This window comes from Squalius cephalus, assembly GCF_949319135.1.
Source record: "Squalius cephalus genome assembly, chromosome: 3".
NCBI lineage: Eukaryota > Metazoa > Chordata > Actinopteri > Cypriniformes > Leuciscidae > Squalius > Squalius cephalus.
Genome location: NC_137124.1, coordinates 30062100 through 30083113, shown reverse-complemented (window position 1 = coordinate 30083113; position 21014 = coordinate 30062100). Strand labels below are relative to the sequence as shown.

The 21014-nt window shown below is 36.7% G+C and overlaps 1 protein-coding gene across 2 annotated transcripts in view; it reads left to right on the top strand.

Moving 5' to 3' along the window:
* cdh8 (cadherin 8) overlaps nucleotides 1–21014 on the top strand; it is a 93109-nt gene that overhangs the window by 58318 nt on the left and 13777 nt on the right. For both annotated transcript variants that reach the window (XM_079867078.1, XM_079867077.1), the window contains 4 exons: nucleotides 9682–9801; nucleotides 12425–12592; nucleotides 13383–13570; nucleotides 18670–18917. In XM_079867078.1, coding sequence (XP_079723204.1) covers nucleotides 9682–9801; nucleotides 12425–12592; nucleotides 13383–13570; nucleotides 18670–18917 — 724 coding nt within the window. The remainder of the gene's footprint in view (nucleotides 1–9681; nucleotides 9802–12424; nucleotides 12593–13382; nucleotides 13571–18669; nucleotides 18918–21014) is intronic.

The following is a 21014-nucleotide window of genomic DNA, read 5'->3' as shown; positions in this document are numbered from 1 at the left end:
ATGAAGCTATTTTTTAGTATGTGACTTGTTTACTTGCCTTTCTGTCATTTGCTTTTTTTTTCTAAGTGAGAATGAAACAGAAGAGAGCAGAACTCCAGGCAGATCTTTTCTGGCGGTATTTTTCTGGTTTGACAGCACATGCCACCGTTCTGACAGGCCTCATGTCTTACTTGTTATATATTTTCAATGCAACTAGATCAACTTTATTTTTATTTGACTTGTTCTTACAAACAGCGCTTGGAATGTGAGAAAAAATGTCCACCTTCACCATGTCCTCTTGACTTATTGTCCCTCTCAGTGTAACTTATAACTTACTCTGTCTTGTTTAATTTTGTTCTGACTATCTAGGGGACAATTAAAAATGTGAAGTGTAGCAATTTGTCTATCCCGCACACATTTTCTAAGAACTAATTAAAATGAATCAATGACATGGCACTTCAAAATGGCTGCATATGTCAAAGCCATCAGCAGCAAGCAAAGGACACTCTTAATTGTTTTTTTTTTCCTGTGGTTCTTGTAAACAGCTTGTCAAGGACTGCACTCAAGCATCCATGTTACACAAGTCTTTTTTTTTCTCCTCTGCCTCAAATGCCTTTCACAAACACATACTTTACAACCCTTGCCGCCCTGCTGCCACATTAACTCACCCCAGGCTGGTAGCATGTTGTGTTAAGTGTTGGTTGTCTTGCTGTCTCATCAAAGGCCATTAATTGTGGCACCAAAGCGATGGTCACTTACACTACATCAGCCTGAGGCCTCTTTTCCATGAAGGAATCAGATTTCAAAACATTGACAGCCGTAAGTAGAGTCTCTCATGTCTTCCTCGCTGGCCTTTTTAAAGCAACTAGTCATTCCTTTAGCTGGCAAAGCCTGTCATACGATAAACAGAATGCAAGATTTAGGTAAATCAGATGTGCCAATATTTTCCCCTTTATACAATCCAATGTTTTGAGTGTGAATGTGAATGAATAGCCATTAGGAGAACAGATCAGGTGGATATAGAGTGCTAGATGAGACTATTTTATTATTTATAGTCTCCTTGACTAAGCCTCTCAGCAACATTCATGTCCCTTGATAAACAACACAGAGAAAACACCCTTTTCAATTATACCTCCAGCTGTAAATCATGCAGGAATGAGTGGCGGCCTGAAAATTACACCCTTCCATATGACAGGCGGGGATGCACACACCTTGATATCCTTCTCCTGCTGATAGCTTTTAGCATTTGTCGTAAATGTCCACCTGTATCGACAATGAGACAAGCTTTGCTGTTATGAGCGTAAATTGGCCTCAGTCCAGCATGTTTCAGCGGACTCTAGTGGACGTTTTGACTTGCCTCCTGTACCGTGATTCACAGTTCCTGAGCAAGCCTGAGCTATTATCCCTGCCAGTTGGTTTAGGCCGCAATTTGAGGAGAACGATGGCTCCTTGATGAGAGCCTTCAAGACTGGTAATACATGTCTGACCAATGCATTTCAATCACGGGGGTCAACTTGACTCAGTCATTCCAGCTGCTGGCATGGGTCTGTTATTTTAACATTCACATTGTATTCCACGAGTCAAACTGACTCGTTGGCTCTGTATAATCTTTTCCAAGAATTGTATCCTTTTAAAATTGTATATTAAAATAATTGAATAATAATTAACAGGGCTCCAGACTAACACTGGCTCCCCATGTTCTACAGATGGTGGCACTAGCAGGGGGGCCATTAAATAGAAAAATTAAAGGAAACCAATAATAACAGTCACATTGTTATTGTTTTTTCAAATGCAATTAACAATAGTATTGCATATTTTGTACCCTCAGAAATGGATATTGTATTATTACTGAATATATTAGTACTTGATACTGATTGGTCAGTGCAGCATTGCAGCTGTGGTTGTTCTGTGATATTGTATTCATTTTTTACCTGTTCACCACTGTGCACCCATAATGGATTTATTTTTATTTTTAGCATGCATAGCAACATTATTATTTTGCGAATATTGTAGGTTTTAAGGATTATTATTATGTTATATTATTAATTTGTAGTTATAAACGCAAGTTTTTAATTGCATAATATGGTACTATACCTTTTAGTATGTGATGTTATACAAGTCTTTTTGGTGCCAAATTCTGAAGCCATTTTTTTCTGAAAGTTCCAATTGTGATCCCATTCCAGATGCCACAGATTCAGCAGATGACATGAGTAAATAGCTTTCAGCAGGAAGCTGAGTGGTACCATGATGGGATACCCGTTTTTCCAGCCACGGATCCTGCCGAGCTCAGCTGCACACCCAAAACAAGCCCATTTTAGCCATAGAACCACTCATTATCCCAGATCTCTTTGTCTGACATTGCTTTGAAATGATAGAAACTGTGAAGAATTTCTGTGGATATGGGAATTGCTACATGAAACATATGCCAATGAATTTTTTAAAAGGTCTATGATTCTGTTTATTGATCAGAATCTAGATATTGGCCAGAGGTCCTGATGTTGGTGTGTGACTGCATTCCGAGTGCTCAAGTCAAAGACCAGAATCCTCTTAAGACCTACGTTGGTTCTTGCCAGCTTCATCACATTCAGTCACTGCACTGATAGTATCTGCCTCAGACAGCATGCCTATGGACCTCCAACGGTCCTCTAACTGACTGTCTGATGCACACAAAACTGGCAATCTCTAATCTGATTGGCTGACTTTTCTGTATTTCTTGGAGTAAAGACAAACAGGTGGTGTTTTTTTTTTTTTTTTTTTGTTGCTTCCTTTTTCTTTCCCCCACCTGGAAACACAGTCATGTTTACAAGGTACCAAGTTGACACAACAAGTGTTTGAGGATGAAGTTATCACTGGATCTGCTAAATTTTGTCAGATCCCAGTAGATCTTTGAAATATTTTTAGTTAACTAGATGAGCAGACTGGTATTATTCTGCTTTGTTTTCTGATACGAAACTCTCGAATGAACGGATTCCTTCTAAAATGACTAAAATTCTCCAGCAAAATATATGTGTAACTCTGTGCCATTTTGTACAAAATAAAAGTTTTTCAAAACAAAATTCCTGGTGAAAAATTAAAGTAGACTAGTGTGATCAACAGTGCCCATTTTCTTCAGATTTCATTTAATATTTACAAAATTATTCAAAAATAATGTTTTTTTTTACTCAAAAAATTAGATGCCTACTCTCAATTAAATGAGGCCTACAATTAATCAGATGCAAATAGAAATATAAAACCAGTCCTAATTGGAAGAGAACAAGTGGACAAAAAGATTGAATCCAATATTGGGTGATAATATTGCATAACGAGTGATTTATAAGCTATTTTTTGTAGGCCGGTCATTTTTGACCGGGAACACCACAAGAGTGACAATGTGTCATTTTGTACAAAATAAAAGTTTTTCAAAACAAAATTCCTGGTGAAAAATTAAAGTAGACTAGTGTGATCAACAGTGCCAATTTTCTTCAGATTTTATTCAATATTTCCAAAATTATACAAAAAAAATGTTTTTTTTACTCAAAAAATGAGATGCCTACTATCAAATAAATGAGGCCTACAATTAATCAGATGCAAATAGAAATATAAAACCAGTCCTAACTGAAAGATAACAAGTTGACAAAAAGATTGAATCCAATATTGGGTGATAATATTGCATAACAAGTGATTTATAAGCTATTATTTATAGTCCGGTCATTTTTGACCGGGAACACCACGGGGGAAATTGGGTTGTGAACACCACAGAAGGGTTAAGCAGAAAGTTTACTCTAGTGTCTACTCTCAAAAACTCTAATGATTGCTAGTTGACATGGATTTGCAAAGTTACTTATAGTCAGCAGATTGTCTTTAGCCGGGTGCACACTGTGCGATTTTGGCTATGATTTGGCTGTCTGAGACAAATTTTGCAAATCCTAAAAGATTCCTCTGATCCTAGGCTAAAATATGAAGTCTTCTGAAGTTATCGTTAGTTTGATATATTTACCGACAGCTGATTAATGACCGTTGTGATCAAATTGTACCTCTGATGAAATTCTGGTAGTGTCAGAAAATTTGACTCACATTCCCGACCGTCAAATTGTCTTCGTTTTTCAAGACAAGCCATGACCAAAATTAACGTTAGAGATTTCTTTGTAGCCACCATCTCAATCCTGCGTGTAATGCAGTTCACATCAACAAACCTGTCATTGATTGATGATGTAAAACTCCGGACAAGTTTTCTTGAGTGCATCCGTTTTTAATGCGTCTTGACTATTGTACAGTCTGACATTAATGACAACTGAGATCCTACAGTGTTGCATGGCTTACAGCGTTGATTATGTTCGTACAGTCTGACAAGCAACAATCGTAAAGGATTATTATACTGTAAATTGCACAGTGTGCACCCGGAAAGATCAAGGAAAATGTTTTTTCTTAATTCATGGCCCCTTTAAATTGTTTTAATATACGCCTCCCATCCATTTAGAATTGAGTATTCAGAGAGACCATAAGATATGAAAAAGACATTTTTAAGTCAATGGTCTCTAATGTTGTTTGTTTCCAAACATTGTTAAAAATAATTTATTCTGAGTTCCACTGAAGAAAGAAATGTATATTGGTTTGGAACGACATGAAGATGAGTAAATGTTGACAGAATAAAAAAAAAAAAAAAAAGTGGTCGAACAATTCCAATAAACAGTGATTTGAATAATTTCCATATGAAATTATAATAATTTAGTAATCAAAAAAGTTAATATTGCTTAGCAATAATATTCTGAATTTTCAGTAACAACTAAAGCCCAGATAGTGATGTATGTGTACTTTGAGCTATATCATGTAGAGACCACAACATTTAAAGACATTCACTCAATAAAATGAAATGACCTGACAAGTATAATATAATTTTCCTACTTCGAATTGATTCACACCATTCGGTAACTGTTGGCACAGAGTGTGATCGCGCTAAAACTACTGTGGATATGCCAGCGTATAATGATGCCACCGCAGACAGAACCACAGAGAAGCACAGCATGGCCCAGGGCTATATAGGAGCAAAAGCACTGAGATGTAAACAGCTTGGAAGTGGCCTGGCCCGGGGACATGTGGTGGCCTGCTCAGGGTGATGCTTCCCCCATATTCCTCAGTGACTTCATGAATATACATGAAACCCCAGTCATGCAAGGGAGGGAAGTTCATGCATGGACACCTATCTAACAGAGAAGATTCTGCTCTCCCAAAACTCTGCCATGGTACAGCTGACAGCACATCAGTGTTTATCCACCGCCCACCCAAAGCCCACTTCATAAGGAGGTTTGGTATTGATTTTCTTTCACGGCATCCATGTATGCAGTAAGTACAAAGAGCAGTTTCCCTTTATTTTTTCATTAGGCCCAATGCCCCGGTGCAGTGTTTCAAGCATGCAGTTGACATTTCTCCAGACACAAATACGATTTTTATGGCTGTTCTGTTTGAGATCCCCAAACATCTCCCATGGCTGGAAAAGCAATGAAGCATCCTTGATTTCCCAAATGCGATGGAAGAAATGTCATAATATTTAGATTAATGTACGGCAGAATTGCATCAAGCTAAGTATTATCTCCGACTGGGTCAATGCGATCACAACTCTTTGTATGGTTTGTCAGGGACCCTTAAAAAGTTTTGTACTAAAAGAAAGAATCTCGCTCATTTTCACTCATCTTTTTTAGATTATGCAGATAACATCTCAAAATCAAGTTTCCACAAGTTTCCACTGCCCAAGGGTGTCACTGACCCGTACCCACGAGTCTTGGACTTTGCGGTGCAATACATTGCAAGGACAGGCTAATCTGTACTGATTTGGAGCTCAGCCAGTGGAAGGCTCCTCTAATCCCTCATTCTTTTTTTATCAGAGGAGGAGAGGCAAATTTCACTTCTGCACAAGAGGGGGAAAGGAGCTATTTCATGCCTCACTGACTCTACTGTTTTTTTTTTTTGTTTTTTTTTTAAATGGTTGTCTTCTCTTTTTTAGGCCTTATTTTATATGCTGCATCGCAGCATTCTGTGAAAAACTTGCTGCATGTGTGTGTTGTTGTTTTTTTTTTTTTTTTTTTCTAGGGGTACAGAGATATTGGAAAGACACCTTTGCCAATTAGCATATTGGCCCTTAGTTGTACTGTGTTAACACCGTTGCTCTTTCATAGAAAAAAAAATGAGGTCTTTAAACTTATTAATGCAGCATTCAGCATGTTATATGCATTACAAAGTAAAGACATTCATTACAAAATTCCATTACATTGTTTTCAGTTGGCCTCCCATTCGTAGCAAAACAGAGTGTGGGCTGCCTCCGCCACTCTGCAATAGTAAAACAGATTAAAGACTGTACGTACCTGTTCGGATGGTGTGCTTGATGTTCCTACTTTGAGTTTTTTAACAGCTGTCCGGTACAAAGTAGCAAGAGGAAGTGACAACTGCGGTATCAGGCAGCTTTCAGCACTCCACAAGTCAACAGTAATGTCTTTATTAATCTCTCTGCCTCTAAGGCAGCTTTGAGAGGAAACACTGAGAAACAAGAGAAATATTCCAGTCCTGGATAAAGATAAAGGGATTGCTTTTATCAAAACATGAATCAGCTGTTTTACGTGAAGGGAGCCATAGAGTACCTCCCCAGGGCCAAACGGAGAAAAAGATCATATACTGTTAGCAGCGTTCGGGATTGAGATAAGGAGACTATTGTGCCATCAACATACACATGCATTCTGAGAACACAAACACTGATATTCTTTGGTAATGTAATTAAAGCATTTGATAACACAGTGCAGTATGTCACGATCCTGCTGAGTGAAAGGAAGTTGTGCATTACTAGTAACAGATATCCTGTGGGTTGAATCGCTCATATTTCCCTGATCATGTTTCACACGTACTGTATCATCCGCATACATACTGTACACACTCAGGGATGTAAGTAACAGTCATCAGTCTTTTTGAGAAATGCTCAGAAATGCTTAATGTGTCTAACACAAACTTTCTGACACACATGTAGCATTCCACTGTCAGCATTTGTCACGTGTAGCATACAAAGTATTTATTTTAGTGTTGATTTCAGTTATCTTTCTTTACATGAAAATATTTATATCATATAGAGTGCTGCAGAGATAACGTATTTTTGTTGGCCAAAACCCAGAAACGAGTTAGCATTTTAGCACTTTCAGTTCCATCTTCCCAAAGTCAATGGGTTTTTTCAAAGTGTTTTTGGTTAAATGCCTGAAATAAGGTCTGTGGTGAAGACAAGCAAGATATTGTCACATTTTATGCAATGACATAAAATACACCCTCTTGTGATTTTTTTTTTATTATTAGTTTTTTTTTTTTTTTTTTCACAAGATTTTACTTGTATTGAAATAAGATGGTTGCTAACAAGTGGCTAAAAGGGACTGCAGAGGTTGTTGGGTACATAGATATATACATTGATGTCTCGTTGTCTGTTTATATGGGCTACTATATGTAAGCCGTTCGCCATATTGGAATGGTTAAATCTGGTCTGCATGTGACCAATTGAGAGCAAGTTGACTGTGCATCTGCAACCTAGTTATTCACATGTATGAATATCTTTCTGCAATAGACATTACAAGTGGATTTTCACAGCATTTAGTATATCGTTAATGTAATAATTGGATATTGCATAGTGACTTATAAATACACAAACCAGCATTTTTTTCTGGAATTTAGCTCGTGGTTTTTACAGCCATGGGCTGCACAATGCTGTGACATGTTCAATGAAAATTCCTTGATTTATTACAGTGATGAACAGCATCTTGTTAACCATTCCAAGATGGTGGACGCATCGACATGTCTTGATCGCTCAAATGTGGAATCTATGTATACATATATGGTCGGGACATTAAACATCATCAGCCGAACAGGTAAACTCATCTACTCACTAGTCCGCTTTCACAGCCTCTTTGTGCTTATAATTGCACTCTTGCAAACTATTCTAACTCAACCTTTCAGAGAAAATGTTTTTAAACAAAGACTGAAAGAGTTCTTGGAAGTTTAGTGATGGTGCTGTGAAGTCATGTGACCGTGGTGTAGTTATTTTATAGCCTATGATTAGCTTTAGACTACTGCGATTGTATTTACATTAAAAAAACTCATAAACGTTGTGTCCATTTGTGAAGATTATCACGATGAACAAAACGTAGAATCGTAAGCTTTTGTTATTCACAGACCTTATTTTCTGCAATGATCCAAAAGCCAATAAAAAAAAAAATCATATGTTTTTTGTCAAGGGTTACCTGGGTGATGCTAACTTCTGGGTTGGCCTACAAAAATACATCATCACTGCAGCACTATATTTCTCATATACCGTTGACATATTGTTAAAAACAATTATTTAAAAAAAATAATTTCTCAAATTTTACAAACCTCCAATGTTACAAATAATCCAGCTGTCCTTGATTTAAAACTAGTTTGCCGATCTGACATATTCATGTCATCTTAACTGTGTATTGGATGTAAAATTAGTGTCTTTATTTGAGAAAATATGATTCCCAGTGCATATAGATTTACTAGATTACTCTAGATTACAGTGTTTAATTCCCTTTCGGTCATGTTTTTAACAATTTCTTTATTTGTGAAAAAAAAAACAACTCTTTATCTTACAGTTTATTTTAAGGTTATTTTACAATTTTATTATCAAGTTAAAATCTTTTTTTTTTTTTTTTCATATTGATTAATTTTTAAATGGCTTCTAATTTAGTAAGTATTAGGTGAAATGAATATAAAACTCATTGCACCACATGGTATTTAAAATCTTTAAATTAAATAGTGTGATGTGATATATCCACCATCGGCCACTGCTCTCTAAGATATCTGCATCTGCCATCAAAAAATCCTTATTGGTCCACCCCTAATCATTTCATCCCTAGGTAGTATTTTTTTTTTTCACATTTGCTAGTTTTTGTTTTGTTTTGTTTTGTTTTGTTGCTGCTTTCTCAGCAAAAAAGAGAAGTTGCAGTACACCATATTCCTCACTGGAGTAAATACATAAGGGCTTCACTTGTGTTGCTCCAGGGAGACGTGGAGATACACCTTTTCTTAGGTCTGAATCAAGCCGTGCACATGGCAGTACTCACAGTGGACGTTTTTCCTGCTGCTTCCGACAGCTCCAGATACCTGTAGTTGTAGCACAGGCACGCTTGCTGGTCAGATGCTTACCAAGCTGTCAATGTGCTGTGGAACATGCTTTACAAACAATTACCACACCATCTGCACTGTCAGTGAGCTGTTTAGCATTAGCGTCTCAGTTTCTCTCGCACTCTCTTTTGTGTGTCTTTCTCTTTTGTGCTTCTTAGTTTTCCTCTTTCTTCTCAATTCATCCAAGCCATGGGTTAATGAAGAGGAGGTTTGGAGAGCAGCTTGGATTTTTTGTTTGTCTGACTTTCTTTCGTTTTGATCTTGTTAAGGCTTGAAGCTGTGATGTTTTTTCCATCGTGGATGTCTCACAGCACGAGCGAGCGCTTTTGCACATCTGAACAACAAAACACACTTTTATGAGTTTATTCCAGAGAAGCTCTTATACCATGGCCGGAGGTATTATTGAAACATTGGTAGGGTGAGAATAAAATATTTGTTCTTAAAGAAAACAAGTTCAGAGCGTGGACACCGCGGTGCGGTAAATGGAAACAATTGATTTATTTGTTCATTGCAAGTTATTTTTGTTTATTGTAGATGATTGTTTTCTCTTTTGCTTCACAGGTACATCAGTAATGAGAGTAACTGCAACGGATGCGGATGATCCGGTGTATGGAAACAGTGCCAAACTGGTATACAGCATTCTGGAAGGCCAACCTTATTTCTCCATCGACCAATCCACTGGTAAGTTAGCTACATTAAATCCAAAAAGTTGACCCACAATGACTAGATGGTCATGAATCATTAAAATTATTCAACATCCTGATTAGTATGCCTGTGAATAGCTTTGGAATAGGTGTAAGATGAAGCAGAACCTGATTTCACCAAGTACAACATGTTCCTGGATCAACAATCCAATCAACCAATCAGATTTGAGGGACCAGTTTACAGTTTATGCTTCCAACCAGGTTTAGGTGCTTCTACATCAGTGTTTTCCACCTATCATTTCCCTCTGATTTTAGGGATAACTTATGGGTACGGTTAATATGTGAATATGTTGACCCAGGAACACGTCTAACTCGGCCAAATCAGGACGTGCGTAAGATGAAGATCCCTTCGTTTACCAAGATGAGTTTTATGTGTTAGATCATTTATTATTATTATAATCATTGTTATTATGATCATCATTATGGGAGACAGAAAGAAATATTAGAGAAAGACCAAATAAACAAGATCATTTTACCTGAAGGACACATGCAGATGCTGATTTTGTTCTGTAATAGCGCACAAAGCAATTTGCAGCTTCTGATTTAAATGACAGGGCTATCTTTGAATTCCATCTGCATTCTGCTTCCTTTTCAACCTTGACTTTGTTTTTTCCCTAATTGCATTTTCAGCTGACTTGTTAACAGTGTGTCTGTAAGCAACATGATTAAATAATGGTGAAATTACATTAATAAGCAATGAGATGGAAATGAACAGCTCGTAATTTGGAAAAACAACAGACAGTAAACAAGTCTTTAAAAGACTTGTTTAAGTCTTTAAACAGACTTTAAATATATATATATAGTTTTTCTTATGAGAACACCTTTAGAACCTTTTGGTTCATAACCCCATGCATTTCAATCACTCACTGTCAGCTTTGTCTAAGAATGCAAATGGTCGAGAGGAGGTGCAAAATCCCAAATTGAAGTGCCTTGTGCATGGTTTGTGTGATTACTGAACACATGCAGATGGCTTATTCAAGTGAGCCAGATGTTTTAATGAATGTTAATGAAAAATAAGAGGTAAAGGGAAAACAACCATTAGAAACCATTTGACACTTCCAACACCTCGTAGGAAATGAGACACACTTGATAAATAAGTAAACATTATGCACCAATTCATTACTTGGTTAATGGCTAGCAAAAAGAAAAAAAGAAAAAAATGTAAATAAATGAAAGGAAAGTAAACCTTCAAATACATACGGCAATTAATGTTTGTGTTGCCTCACTTCTGTGATCATCAGGAATTCATTTGAATAGATAATGATAAATCAGGATGACAATTGAATGAGTATTGCAGTGTGCGTTTGTGTGTGTAAGAGCATCAGATTCAGTGTTGCACCGCACGTGGTGCACACACAGCACTCAGAGCGGTGTGCATTACCATATTCCTATCAACAGTCAGAGCACTTCACTTCTAAAAATGCACATCCTTAGTTCACTGAAATTAATGTGGTCTGTTGGTCTCCATGACAGAACAAGAAACAAAGACATGTAAGTGCAGCATGAAAAGTCTAGAAGACAATGCATGCGCTCTGTGAATTATTCATGTGTAATGGAACTGGAGCTGGTCCTACTTATTCCACTTACCTTTCTTCCCATAAATTTTTTTTTGTTTCCTTAGTTCTTTACTTATGTTATTTGCTATCTCTTTAATTTAGGTCCTTCTTATTATAGCATTTCTCTTTCTTTACACAAAATTAAATGTTTATAAAGGTTCTCAGTCATCCAGAAATTGCATAGCATTTTTTTTTTTTTTTTTTTTTGAAGATACGTATTTTGTCACTTCCCCAAGTGACTTCATCAGAGTCATAGTGATTTCCCTGGATTTAATCTCATAACACACCATAACATCATAAGACTCGCAAATTGCTGTGGGAATCTCCTCCACAATGGTAAAAATTGTGATCGCAGTGTGAATTGGGGTGAAACATCTGTAAAGATGAAAGGATAGTGTTAAATGTTAGAAATCTCAATATGCCACCAACGAAGCTGTGCGAATGAATAGCAAAACACCTACAATAAATGGGGGGAAAAAAAATATGTCTAGAAGATTTCAGATTTATTAACATGATAAACTGAGACAACCTTTTATTTAATACAGAGGGCTTTCATTTTATGATACTGTGGGTTTTGTTGTTTGAGTAGATTACCTGTTGTCGTATTGGGGATTTATTTTTTATTTTTTAGGCTGAGTCAATGATAGTGCATACAATATTAAAGATTATAAGAGACAGACAGCATAATTCACATTCAGTCGGAATATAAATGACTCCAGGTGCTGGGACAAGTCCTCGGCAAACAAACAAGCTAATTTGCAATGCCAAATGAAAGCAGCACAGGCAATGCATGGCACACACTAAGCTGGTCGGGGTGTCAAGGACAGGGGAAGAGCTAACAGATTTGGCAGGCGGCACACCTCAGAATCTACAATGGCTTGTCCATCTAGATCCTGTTCAGTATAAAGATGTGGCATATTCTTATTTATTTTTTCATATTTAAAAGAATAAGATATTTTCTTGATGCTTTTTGTAATAGTAGTGTTCTTTATAATATCAATTAATTATATATGTCAATTAATATATTTATTGTGATTGTTATAGCAATTATTAGGGTGGCTCTGGCAGGGATGGATCGTGAGATGAGGGAAGAGTATCTTGTTGTCATACAAGCTAAAGATATGGGAGGTCACATGGGTGGGTTGTCAGGAACCACCACTGTGACAGTCACTCTAACCGATATCAACGATAACCCACCAAAGTTCGCAAAGGGTAAGAGGGACTATCTTTTATAAACTATATCTACACTACCGTGCAAAATATTGCAGTCAGTAAGATTTTTTTTTTTTTTTTTTTTTACTATTTTTATAGACTTTTTAAAGACTTTTAAATGTTACTAAAAATCGCTGTTCTTTGAACCTTCATTCATCAAAGAAAAAATAATAAGCAGCACAATTGTTTTCAACATTGATAGTATAAGAATTTTTTTCCTGAGCACCAAAATCAGCACATGATTAATGATTTCTGAAGTATGTGACTAGAATAAGGCTGAAGAAAATTCAGCTTTGCCTTTACATGAATTAATTACATTAAAAAATATATTCAAATTAGTGCTGTCAAATCAAATAATCCTGATCTAACATAGATAAGAGTACATAAAAAGAAACATATATATATATATATATATATATATATATATATATATATATATATATATATATTTTAATGTTAGCAAATTGTGATTAATCGATTTGACGGCACTAATTAATATAGAAAAAAAAATTGTATATTGTAATATTTAAAAACATTACTGTTTTTACTTTTTTTTTTTTATCAAAATAAATGCAGTCATGGTGAGTGCAAGAAACTTATTTCAACACGTTTCAAAACCTTACCAACCCCAAACTATTGAATGGTAGAATCTACCATTTACTATATACATATATAAAATAAATGTTTAGTACTTTTTGTCTAGCATTTTACAGTAGTTGTTTTATTGTTTCTCTGAGTGCTATTTGTCACCTGATAGACCAGATCTTCTTCTTGTACCTCATCTCTAAAGGCTCTTATGAGTTCAATATTCCTGAGGATCTTGGCATTGGGAAGCCTGGAGGAAGAGTAAAAGCGAATGACAGAGACATCGGGGAAAATGCTAAATCAACTTACAACATCATAGGTGGAGACGAGAGGGATGTCTTTGAGATTGTCCCTGATGCTCAGACTCAGGAGGGAATCCTCAGACTCAAGAAGGTAAGACCAGAGAAGTGGGCTTAATGTGCCAAAGGGACTCTCTAACAGTTGTAAACTGTCTGTTACACAATTGTCACTGAGCTACATATTGTGAAAAATATGAAAAGTGGCTCATTACTGATGACAAATGACTGCTAATATTGCAGAGACAGAACCTCTCAGTGTGTATCGCAGGAGTCGGAAACCTATTTGACACGGCGTGCCATTTTAAATGTAATTTTAAACACTGTGCCATACCCTCCAAAAAGAAAGAATTAATCATGCAAATTAATTAATTATGCAAATTACTGCCTCAGTGTTTAGTGTTTTACGTTTTGTAAGGTTTGCTACATTATTTTCACTGACTGGTGATGTGTTTGTTGTTCCCTATGAGTTATGTGTCATGTGGTGATAAGTTGAGTCTTTTTCTATAATTATATAGTTGTTAGTCACCATCATTGTGGTTTGTGTGTGGAAGGGGAAGTATTGTGTACAGTATGTCTGGTTGTTAAAAGCAATAACTTCTTATTTATAGCAAGTATTGTTCTGAAACCAAAATGCAACACATTCAACAGAACAAACTGTGGCCTATCATCCAATCAAATAGTAAAGAAATAGTGTTTAACTTCCCATTCATCTCAAATCTGAATAATACAGGATGAACACTGCAAGAGTTAGAGTGGCATGCATGTGCGAGAGACTTAAATATTTCCAAAATGCACACCTAAAATATATGTAATAAATTCCTAAAGCGTTCAACCCCTGCTGATTTGTATAATCTCTTTTCCTGCAATAACTAGATTTTCTTAGAGATACTTTTAGTTTTACACAGCTGAAAACCCACACTTAAAGTCCCTGTACACCTAAAATTGGTAGTAAAACTGCAGTCCAGGTGTTCTGAGGTTTGAGAACTACTGTAACTCTAAACCCCTCGACTTTCTATGCTCAATTCTCAGCCCTTGTGTAGCAGTGTATATTTGCATATGGAATGGCCATTGTATGCAAATGAAGAACCCTTCACAGTGGATAAGAGGACAATGAAGTCATTTTATCTTACAGGAACATCTACAGTGCAACTGTGTGGCAACAATGCAGCACAAACAATGTGACAAAAATATGGGAAAATGTACACCATAAATGTGTCACTACATATTTGAAGATGTGCATATTATGCGTTTGTAAACAACATGATGAGTATGTCATGTGGGATTAGTCTGGAGGACTATTAGTCTGGGCATGACTGAGTTAAAACGAAATGTGTGCTTTAAATAATCTGCATTATTGAACAGCTTGATACACCATCCTCAACTAGTTCTCCATAATCAATTTGTGTGCAATCAGATTGTCTTTTATTTTGCACAGCAGATTTAAAGCAAATATTTAATAGGTATCACTTAATTTTAAGGTGACGTAGTTGCATGTTACAGGTACGTATTATCGTAATAATAGTAAATTATGCATTAGTAACTAACCCTAATCCTTATCCCTATACTAAGTGCATGTTTTTAATTAATATTTCTCAGTACATATTTGTTACAATGTAATTACATTGTAGCAACGTCACCTTAAATAAAGTGTAATAATAAGAATACAATTATATAGACATAGTAATGGCCTATTTAATATTAGAATCATGAAACAAAAGAAAGACAAAGTGAGGAATAAAAAAGTCATTTGGTTTGTCCCAAGTCTCTCACAGCTGAATGTGTAATGGCATGCCTGTTTTTCCTCGTCTTCTCATCCCATAGCACTTGGCCTGGAATCTGTTGTCTGCATTACTAATAGCATGATGGATGGCATTGCATGAGAAAAACAGGCAATCAACAGCCCACTGCCTGCTAACCTCTATACCTCCAGACGGTGCTGGAGTTCAGGAGAGCAGAACAAGCTTGTAAAGCACACAACCCTTATTTTTCCTCACTTTTTTGCACCTGCCACTGTGCGCAGACACACGTTTTCCCCAGGTGCTGGGGCTGAGCCAGTGTGTGCCAAACATCCTCTGCAGCAGGTCGGTCGATGCAGCCCTCACCAACAATTAAAATTTGGTTTTACTTCTGCTAAATATTGAATGGGCATGAGCCTTTGTAGCAAGGTTAAACATATTGATTTGAGTGAGATGCCACAGGCTCAGACAATCAAGATACTGCTTTGTTGTAAAGGGATGCACGCTTTCATCTCCTCTCTGCCCCCCTAGGCTTTTGTGGTGCTGGTGATGGTGGTGGAGAGGGATGCTGTATTTCTCCCGCTGCTGATCTTTGATGCTTCTAAACACACACTCTTAAACCACGCTGGGATTTTTTTGGAGAGTCAGCTAGGTGCTCTAAAATAGGCATGTACTTGGTAAAAATCAATCGCAACAAGGCGGTTCAGTATTTGTTCAATGGACACATGAAAGCCTGAATTGCATCATCTGCAAACGATGGCGGTCAAGTTACAGCCATAGTCATATTCAGACCTTTCTGAACAATGAGTGCCAAAATGGAGACCCAGAGGAATGCAAAACTGCCAATTTCACTGTAGAGAATCAAATGGCATGCATGACTATCAAAAGAATGAGGTGTTGGCATGATATTTTTAGATGGAACAGATTTGCAGTGTCTGAGATGAGAGGAGCTTGTTTCAGTCTTGCCAATATGCAAAGCTGCGCTTGAATCACATCCTCAAAAACCTCAACTACAATTAAATGGTAACATTTCTAGCATGTTGTCTTTCTTTCTTTCTGTTGCTGCTTTATTTACCCTCTTTTTTTTTTTTTTTTTTTTTACATTTAAGACATAAAACTCTATGAACTGTCACCAAGATTCAATAGTCTTGAACAGCACTGACCTTTTCCAAAAGCAAGCAAGGTGCCAGCCTGCAGCTTGTTCTGAATTTTACATCGTAGGGAAACCTCTGGTTGTAAAGTCTCGGAAAGTGCTCTGTTATTCTCAGCCCTAAACCATTTTCTCATTTTACAGAGTTCCAGATGCTACACAGAAATGTTGTTCTGGGTTATTTATTTACTCATCAGCACTGAAACCTTTGTTTTATTTAGATGCTTTTAACCTTTTGTTAGATAGAAATAGTAATGAAAAAGACAGGAAAGTATTGGGAAGAGAGAGGACAAATAGGAGGAGGTCAAGGTGTCTTGAAATGCTTATCCCTCAAAACTTTGAACTTTGAAGGAGCTATAGAGTAGAGAATTGAGTAACGGTGCACCAGTCAACCATTTCAAGAGCTCTGTAATATACAGGAAGTTGACAGAAAAAAAGTCTTTACCCAAGAAGTACTTTGTCACAGCACATCTGAAGTTTGCCAGAAAGCCTTGTGGCAGATATGAAGTGAATAAAACATTTGTGTGATTTCTAAAGACTGGTTGGACTCATAGTGTAATGTTGGGGCCAAAGAATGCAGAAGATGAGGCAGATCTAAGTGCAGGAGTTGAATGAAAATGCAAACATAAAAACCAGGAAACACAGGGAGCATAGAGAACACGTGCACGTAGGGAACACCAAACATCGACTGACCAAGCACAAGAGAAACACAAGGGCTATATATACACAGGGGGAAACACATTTAATAAGTTAACGAGTAAACAAGTCACACCAGGGGAGACTAATAAACAGGGGAAAACTACAAATTACTTCAACATGGCACAGAGGACAGGAAGTAACATAAAAGTCCAACCAAGACTAAGGGAACAATTGATCAAAAGTAACAGTAAAGACAGTTATAATGTTGTACATTAATTGCAAAAGATTTATATTTAAAAAAAAAAAAAATGTTGTTCTGAACATTCTATTGATTATAGAAACCTGGAAAAAAATAAAATAAGAATTTGCATCAAGGTCCACAAAAATGTTACGCAGCACAACTCTTCTCAACATTGCAGCAAAGCAGCAAATCAGCATATTAGAATGATTTCTGAAGAATCATGTGACACTAAGACTGGACTAATGACTGCTGAAAATTCTGCTTTCCCTGTAATAATATTTCACAGTATTACTGTTTTTACTGTAATGGCCTCTTGTGTTTTCCACTCCATCCTGGCTTGACGGTAGTAGCATGGAAAGGGTGAAAATAAAATCCCCCCAAAAGCTTTTGTGGACTGCAACAGACATGGGCTGTTCTCTTCCGCATGCCCTGCTGTCCGCCGCACTGACTTCAAAGCGTGCTGATAGAGGAAATCCAGCTGCTCTCCTCTCCCAGCTGGGGCTGCTCTCGGCCCGGCTCCAGTGTCCGCCTGACCTCCCCTGTGGGACAGAGGCTTTTTTTGACAACATAAGCAAATTCTTCACTCTACCACTTCTCTTAATTCATAGAGCCTGTTTCTTTTTTATGTGTACTCCAGCGGTCAGGTCTAGTTTATTTTGTTGTCAATAAAAGAGCAAAGGGAGGACTTCGAGCCCTTTATTCAAGTTAAATTGAGATAGAGAGAGATGTGATTCAGAATACAGTGGTATCAGTACAGCACAGTCATGGAGAGAGTAAAAACATTTTTACTTAGTGAAAAAAATGGCCATAAAATGGTCTGCTGTGTCAGGTTATCTTCTTGGTAGCTTGTACTTACAAAGGTGGGGTGAACACTGGGTCTTTCCTTGTACACTGAAATCACAAATATTTATCCTAGAGTAAGAATAATTCCCAAATTGTATTTTATCTGCTACTTCAATAACATCTCACCATTGGATAATTGCCTCGGAGAATACATTAACAATGTTAACGTCATGGTATTGTGGGCAAGGATTAATTTTGTTTTCAGACAACACAAACATACAAATTGTATTTTTTTTATGATTTCTTAACAATTTGCAATGCAGTCCTTGTGCTTCCATTAGATTAACCTTATTTGCAGCCTCATTTAAATCCCAAACACATGCTGTCTCCGCCACAAATTAATAACACATCCCACGCTCCAGGTGAAAGTGTGGTTATTGCTACTAAATATTATTTTTTGTTCACCCTGCAATTGGGCTCACAGCAGCTTAAATCTTAGCCACTGCAAGGTGGGAGGAAGTCGGTGCAATTACAGCCAGACCTGCAAGCCCAGCAAACTGAGTCCGCTAAAACCAGGAAACCGTTTGTCTTTGTTTTTTTGTGCCCATTAATAATAAACATCTCTCTTTCTCTCTGTTTTCCAGCCTCTGGACTTTGAGTCAAAACATTTCTACAACCTAACAGTGGTGGCGACCAACATACGTGCTGATTCGATTACGGGTGGGCCCTACATGGACCAGGCCACGATCAAAATCATTATTGAGGACGCAGATGAACCCCCTGTCTTCACAAAGTCAAATTATCTCTTCGACGTGCATGAAAACGCTGCAATCAACACAGTCATAGGAGCGGTAGTGGCCATAGACCAGGACGCCCCACACAGTGAAGTCAGGTAAAGGCTATCATTTCTAGCTAATTTGACCTTGATGAAAGAGTTATGGTGCTTTGTTGTCCTCCTTGGCGAAATTGGGGCCAAAACTTCATTAAACCATGAGAAGATCAAGCTCAAGCTTCTACATCAATCTAATATCCAAGTACTCCTTCACCGCTGCATCCTACCAGCCATTAAATGCTGCTGATGAAATTGCCTGTAGAAGTGCATTTGCATTCAGACTAAATGGAGCTCTCACCTCCACAAAATTTGTTATACTGTGAAAGAAAGAGAAGGGGAAAGAGAGATAGGACAATGACACAATAGGATTCCTCCCCTTCCTCCAACTGATGTATTTTAGTTCTGTGACTTCCTTCTTGAAAAATTGCAAGGGCACCTTCAGTATAGGTTATACAACCAATTTCTCTCAGTCCAACCTAGCATTCCATTAATTCTCCAGTGACTTGCGATGTTTCCGGGACAACACGCAACAGGTTGTGTAATTACACAGGAAACTGGGAGCAGCGGAGAAATCAGAGATTGGGTTTCAATGCTCCAATGGCGTTTATACCAAGTGAACGTTCTCATCCGTGTGATATATTTATTCTCGGGTTTAACAATATATTAAAATCAAATCAAAATTTTGAAATGTGAATATTACATTACAAAGGCTGTGATTAAAGAAACACTTTATTTTGATGGTCCACTTTAGACAAACTATAAGTAACTTTGCAACATATCAACTAACACTCATTAGAGTGACTGTAGTAGACTGTTAAGCTATTGTTAGGTGTTAAGGTTCAGGTTAGTAGAATAAGTTTTAAGATAAAGGTCTGAGGGACTCAGGAGGATGAAGATTAAAAAGCCTTTATTAATCCATGGCTAGTCTCATAAAAATAAAGATTTTGTTCCTTTTTTTGTAATTTAACACTTCTTTTAAGTTTAGTGGCTTTATATCTTTAGTAGTAAGGTTTTTTTATTTTTTTATTTTTTCTAGTTTAATTTTTGTAGAAATGTATACTTTTTCTCTGTAGTCAAATTTACTAGTTTAATTATTTAAGGTGTTTTTTTTTTTTTTTTTTTTTTCTTAGTGTAATTTTTGTAGAAATATATGCTTTTTCTCTGTAGTTAAATTGAACAGGATTAATGATTGTAAGCAATTTTTGTGACACTAGTCATTTGATCATGTGACTTCCTACCTGCTCAACCTAAGCAGCTGTTATTGATTACTGGTCTTAATAAGGAAGTGAGCTGTTTGTCAAAACACTTCAAGCCCTGACGAAAGCCTTGTTGGCTGAAACGCGTAGGCATGTTTTTATTTTTATGAGACTAGCCATGGATTAATAAAGGCTTTTTAATCTTCATCCTCCTGAGTGCCTCAGACCTTTATCTTAAGATATATGTGGATCCCTTTACTGAAGAGCACCGGAGGTATCTACATATTTTTATACCCAAGAAGCACTCCCAGCATTTTCCTACTTTAGTAGAATAAGTTGTAGTAACATGTAGTTGCAAACTTGTTTAAAGTCAGTAGAATGTGTGTCTGGAGAGCATCAAAATAAAGTGTTAGCAGATATTAAGCAGGCAGTCTACTAGTACTCTAATGAGAGTTAATTGACATGGTTAATATGGTTAATTATGGTTAATAGAATGTGTAAAGTGGACCATCAAAAATAATTGTTACCAAAATAATTTAAATAAATACGCGTGCAATCTGTTTAAAAGTTAAGAGTGTTCGTTCACACTGTTCCTTTACACTCAAGCAAATCATGCAATGGACAGTAAATGCTGATCCACACAAATCCATCCATTTTATAGTATTATTGAATGGGTAAAAATAAACTGAGAACATAGGTACTTCTCTACAAAATCATCCTAAACATTCCAGATTTATTTATTTATTTATTTATTTTCCAAATAGAGCTATTCAAGTTTTTTTTTTTTTTTTTTTTTTTTTTTTTTTTTTGCAATAAACAAAAATCACAATGGCTGTTTTTTTTTTTTTTTTTTTTTCAGTATTGTACAGCCCTAATTTATTAATTCGAAGAAATCCAGTGTCCATGTCCTCCTCAAGTGTATGTCTCTGTAAGGGTGTGGCCAAGAACAGGCAGGACAGGT